The 6,000-nt window shown below is 43.3% G+C and overlaps 1 protein-coding gene across 4 annotated transcripts in view; it reads right to left on the bottom strand.

The window, feature by feature from the left end:
- The window catches only part of LOC138962926 (papilin-like), a 92,372-nt gene that overhangs the window by 29,359 nt on the left and 57,013 nt on the right, over window positions 1-6,000 (bottom strand). For 3 of the 4 annotated variants that reach the window (XM_070334885.1, XM_070334883.1, XM_070334886.1), the window contains 3 exons: window positions 1,181-1,371; window positions 375-462; window positions 1-107 (listed from right to left, as the gene is read on the bottom strand). The exon at window positions 1-107 is cut by the window's left edge and continues 66 nt beyond it. In XM_070334885.1, the coding sequence (XP_070190986.1) occupies window positions 1-107; window positions 375-462; window positions 1,181-1,371 (386 nt within the window). Of the gene's footprint in view, window positions 108-374; window positions 463-1,180; window positions 1,372-1,436; window positions 1,630-6,000 lie in introns of all 4 variants that reach the window. The other variant, XM_070334884.1, reaches the window with a different exon arrangement.

Genomic DNA, 6,000 nt, shown 5'->3' with positions numbered 1-6,000 from the left:
GCATTTTTCCCCGGGAGCGGGACCGCAGTTGGCGTCTGTTTCGCACTCAAAGCTGCACGTGCCAACCGTGTCGCGTTTCACTGCCGGGCACTGACCAATATTTGAACCTGGAACATTTTGAGACAAAAGATATGTGCATTTGGCGTCAGTTTGACTAACTGCTAGACACTGACCAATATTCGAACCTGGAACATTTTGAGACAAAAGATATGTGCAGTTGGCGTCAGTTTGACTAGCTGCTAGACACTGACCAATACTTAAACCTGGAACATGTTTGACACCCCTACGAAAAAGAACGACTGCAACAACTCTGTTTTGATAAACCTTGCGCTTGCAACTGGCAGAAGTTACTTGCAATACCCTCATACACTTACCTATGGGAACACAGGTAGGCACAGGTAGGCATGGCGCCGTTACACAGACCACCTTCTCCAATCTACACACCTCGCCCAGACCGCATTCCTGCAACAAAATATATGCCATTAGTAATTGAGTGTGTGTGTGTTTATAAAGAGATTTTATTTTTTATTATTTCCTGAATCCCCAAAACGCATTGAAAATGTGCCCAGAAATTAAAAACAAACAAACCCACAGTTTATTCATAATTAACCTGTTCAGTTGGCTGCAGGCACCCAGACCACTTAATCAGGACGACAGATTGACTAAATGTTTTGACACTGCCTTGCGCTATTTTTTTTTATTGCTGACAATGCCATTGTGCCTAAATATATATTTTAAAAAAAGTGTTAGTATCTAAAATTCAGGGAAGCTGTTGCTGCTGTGTGTTAATTGTTACAGAAATAATATCGTGGTAAAAAGTGATTACTGGACTTTGAAATTCGATTCATTCTGTAAACCCTACTTTCATATTGATGCGGCATAACTACTTGGCGAAGAGATTTACTTTGAACAGAAAACCTTTCGCTGCCTGTAGGACATCAGCTCACGCCCTGGATTAACTTCTTAACGGGAAACAGACATGTCGATAAACAACAAAAGAACACAACAAGAACAAACAATGTATATACATGTTTGGTGTATTCATTTAAGCATCAAGGACACACTGTAAGTTGTTAATGCAGGCAAATGTAAGTAATGCTTCGTATACGCATTTTTTACTGGCAGCAAAGAGGTAACAATATTAACACTAAACTTGTGTTGTTAAAAACAAGCGACCCACCACAGAGCTACAAAGTGGCTGCAACTCAAAGGGACCAAAACACGATCGACACCGGCTGCATCCGTTGCAACACTTCCTGTCACCCTCACAGTCAGCGTCGGCCTGACATTGGTCTGTACACTGTGGCGGGCCGGGGACCAGGTCTTCGGGGGGCGGAGGGGGGCAGGGGAATATCGGGCAGATGCCGGGCTCTGTAAGAAAAGGCGTACACAAGTTGTATAATACAATACAATAAAATGAATAACAAGGGGCCCACCACAGAGTCACACGGTGACGGCGATCCGAGACCCCCAAAACACGCGCGACAGCCGCGGCAACGCTGGCAACACTTGGTACTACCATCACAGTCATTGTCCGACACGCACTCGTCTGTACATTGTGGAGGCTGAGGTGGGAAATTTTCCTCACTGGGTGGAGGGCAGAACAACACCGGGCATGTTCCTGGCTTTGGAAGAACATGTGTGTATTCAAAGAAACAGTATAAAGAATGGTAACATGTCATTCCAAACAGCCGTGTGAGGTTAAATACCCTTATGGAAATTCAAGTTGTGTTCTCACTTGGAAATGCAAGCTTTAAATAAGCTACCAACAAGAAAATATACCTTCTTTTTCCGTTACTTTATTGTCGGATTGCTGAAATACTCGGATCGCTTCCTCCCAGCGAAGGGTAAAGGTGGACTGGGTGGCCGAGAGGTAACGCACTTGCGCTCGGAAGCGAGAGGTTGCGAGTTTGACCCTGGGTCAGGGCGTTAGCAATTTTATTCCCCCTTTCCTAACCTAGGTGGTGGGTTCAAGTGCTAGTCTTTCGGATGAGACGAAAAACCGAGGTCCCTTCGTGTACACTACATTGGGGTGTGCACGTTAAAGATCCCACGATTGACAAAAGGGTCTTTCCTGGCAAAATTGTATAGGCATAGATAAAAATGTCCACCAAAATACCCGTGTAACTTGGAATAATAGGCCGTGAAAAGTAGGATATGCGCCGAAATGGCTGCGATCTGCTGGCCGATGTGAATGCGTGATGTATTGTGTAAAAAAAAATTCCATCTCACACGGCATGAATGAATCCCTGCGCCTTGAATATGTGCGCGATATAAATTGCACAAATTTTTAAAAAAAAATCCCTGCGCTTGGAACTGTACCCACGGAATACGCGCGATATAAGCCTCATTTTGATTGATTGATTGATTAAAGGTATAGTACCATGACCATTGTTGGTCGGTGGGGAGCAATATGTTAGAGATCTCAACTTCTCTCTGGCGGGCTTTATGAAGGCGGTGCCCATCTCCTCTCCCTCGCTGCCTTTGCCTTCCCCGGTGTAACACGAGAAAGTTACTCCCACGAGATGTTTTACTCCGGAGTAAACATTTCGTAAGAAAAAGTTACTCCCTTTAAGGAAAAAGCACTCCCCCATTACACGAGAAAATTACTCCCCAAGACAGGTGAGTTCCGAGTAAACATTTCGTACACAAATGTTACTCCCCTGACGTATAAATAACGAATAAATTACTTCACCCCAACACAAGCAATTTAACTTCCCATGCCAGGTGTACGAAATTTTTGGTGCTGGAAGGGGTGGAAGGAGGGTAGCGCGACATTCGTGTGCGCGAGATCACTTATTGGCATTATCCCTTCGCCCGCGTCCCATTTTTGCGTACGAGATTTTTACTGGAAGTAAAAAAAATGGGGAGTACAAATTTCGTGGAGGTAGTAATTTTTTCGTGCCTTGGGGAGTTCTTTTCTCGTACGAAAAGTGTACTCGGAGTATGAATTTCGTACGAAATATTTACTCCGGAGTAAATTTTTCGTGGAGTAAAAATTTCGTGTTACACCGGCACTGCATAGGGTCAGGTACCCATTTTACAGCTATGTAGACTTCAGAGCGCTCCAGGTGAAGATCGAACCAAACGATATCCAGCAAGAGAGGAAATCCGTGATTCGAACCCACGACTGACCTTCCACTTATTCACTAGGCCAACGCTTCCGTCGGTGGTATATCTATATATATTTTTGGATTCAGGAACTGAAGAGGAATACAATGCAATCATTTTTATATTTAGTCAAGTTTTGATGTTTTAACATAGAGGGGGAATCGAGACGAGGGTCGTGGCGATTCAGACCAATCTACTGGACCGATCTTTATGAAATTTGACATGAGAGTTCCTGGGAATGATATCCCCGGATGTTTTTTTTCATTTTTTCGATAAATACTTTTGACGACGTCATATCCGGCTTTTTGTAAAAGTTGAGGCGGCACTGTCACACCCTCATTTTTCAATCAAATTGATTGACATTTTTGTAAAGCAATCTTCGACGAAGGCCGGTCGTTGGTATTGCATTTCAGCTTGGTGGCTCACAAATGAATTAATGACTTTAGTCATTACAAATCTGAAAATTGTAAAAATTGTTTTGTTTTATATAAAACGACCCAAATTTACGTTAATCTTATTCTACATCATTTTCTGATTCTAAAAACATATAAATATGTTATTAATTGGATTAAAAACAAGCTCTGAAAATTAAAAAAATATAAAAATTATGATCAACATTAAGTTTCCGAAATCGATTTAAAAACAATTTCATCTTATTCCTTGTCGGTTCCTGATTCCAAAAACATATAGATATGATATGTTTGGATTAAAAACACGCTCAGAAACTTAAAACGAAGAGAGGTACAGAAAAGCGTGCTATGCAGCACAGCGAAACTACAACCGCGCTGAACAGGCTCGTCAGTTTCACTCCGTTTTGCACAAGCGGCGGACTACGGTCATTGTGAAAAAATGCAGTGCGTTCAGTTTCATTCTGTGAGTTCCACAGCTTGACTAAATGTAGTAATTTGATGACAACTTTCTATGAACAAACCTATTCATCATTTGTTAAAGGGCAGCTGTTGGGTTGTGGCTCTCAAAATCTGTTCATCAGAATGAGTTCTCATGTAACTGAAACTATACTTAAAAGTTACTTGGTGATTTTAACAGTTTGATAACACAAGTCCGAAGATTTTAGACATGCTACAATGTCTTTAATCGAAGAAAGTTTGCATTCTTGGCTGAGTCAATGCAGCCCGCTCGAAAATTACTTCCCTTGGACGCGTGACGTCAGCCGAGGAATCGGCCGGGTTGAACGGCGCTCTCTTTATACCGTGTAGTGAGCGCAATCGGGTTGTCTAGTCAAGCCCTAAAGCATACTTCACGGGTAGGTGAAGAGAAACTTAGGATGGGGTGTCTTCTCCCAGGCCAAAATTTCGCAGTAAAAAACGGAGTTTATAAAGTGTCTTCCGTCCCCCTCCTGCTTTTGTTCAGGTGTTCCCACTTGAACCCTGGTTTTTTTCAACTTATTGGCATATAATGTCACGCGTCGAGGGACACACACACAAACACACACACTCACACTCACACACACACACAGGCACCCACAAACACAAACACACACACCCACACACACCACACACGTGTAATCACACACATACACAAACACACACACACACATACGTGTTATCACACACACACGTGTTATCACACACACACACACACACACACACACACACACACACACACACACACACACACACACACACACACACAGACACACACACACACACACACACACAAACACACACACACACACACACACGATAACAATCACAGTTTGACAAATTCATCTTTGATTTTTTTGCGGCCGAACCCCCCTCCCCCATTTTCCACACTAGATCCACTGTTTGATCTTTGTCTTCGTCTCTCTTCCCTTTATCTTATCTCGTTTACCTACTTGAGTGAGTAACTGAAGAGGTATTATCATCATCTCTTTCCTAGATTTTCCCACCGACAGAGTTGGTTTTTGTCTTAAATTCAGTACCTCACACGTACACGGTAATTGGCGTGACACCTCAAGCGGACCTTCTTCAGTGTAAAGTGTCTGCTGACCAGGGACACGAGGGTCTGTGGTTGAGCAACTTTATGGTTTAACCGGGTGGACTGGGGGAGTAGCAACAGCATGTGAACCACTTTAGAAATAACTTGTGAAGGTTGCAGTTGGTCAGATCAAAGAAGAGAAGATGGGAACATGGGTCCTGAGAAGATACCACCACCCTAATACTTTACTTTGTGCAAGAATCAATCACGCGTACAGCATTACAGATGCCCAGCTGTACTCTGCATTGTACTGTAAACTTCGCAGCGGCCTTATCGGGTTCCTCGGATGACGTCACTGCCAGGCTAACGCTGCGGCGTCTCTTCTTGTGCTGACAGAGTTGTCGGTCGCGGATTTTGAGTCGTTTCGGCCTGCCAACTGCTTCGTTTTCTTGCGGATTGTGAGAACTAGCAGAAAGTTTCACTCATTTTCATGGTTTCAAACTAATGATAAAAGTATCTTCTTCTGGACCAAATCAACAGTCTTTAGTTGAATCAACTCGGAAAACTCTTAAACGCGTGTTTGCACGCGACTCCGCGCATTTTTGAGGCCAGGCAACCCGACAGCTGCCCTTTAAGCTTCCGAGCTGAAATGCAATCCCATAGTCTGGACTGAGTCAAAGAATGCTTGACCAACATTTCAATCACAGTGTGCCACTCTGAAGTCCATGAGAATACGAATGGTAAAGGCACATTGTGCTTACTGTTCTACTCACTTTCCACAATACACCTTGGGCCTTGGTCCGTTTCAATACATTGTGCTTACTGTTCTACTCACTTTCCACAATACACCTTGGGCCTTGGTCCGTTTCAATACATTGTGCTTACTGTTCTACTCACTTTCCACAATACACCTTGGGCCTTGGTCCGTTTCAATACATTGTGCTTACTGTTCTACTCACTTTCCACAAT

Source organism: Littorina saxatilis, linkage group LG3 (genome assembly GCF_037325665.1).
Source record: "Littorina saxatilis isolate snail1 linkage group LG3, US_GU_Lsax_2.0, whole genome shotgun sequence".
NCBI classification, from domain to species: Eukaryota; Metazoa; Mollusca; class Gastropoda; order Littorinimorpha; family Littorinidae; genus Littorina; species Littorina saxatilis.
The sequence above is the reverse complement of the archived record's forward strand: the minus strand, read 5'-3'. Positions and strand labels throughout refer to the sequence as shown.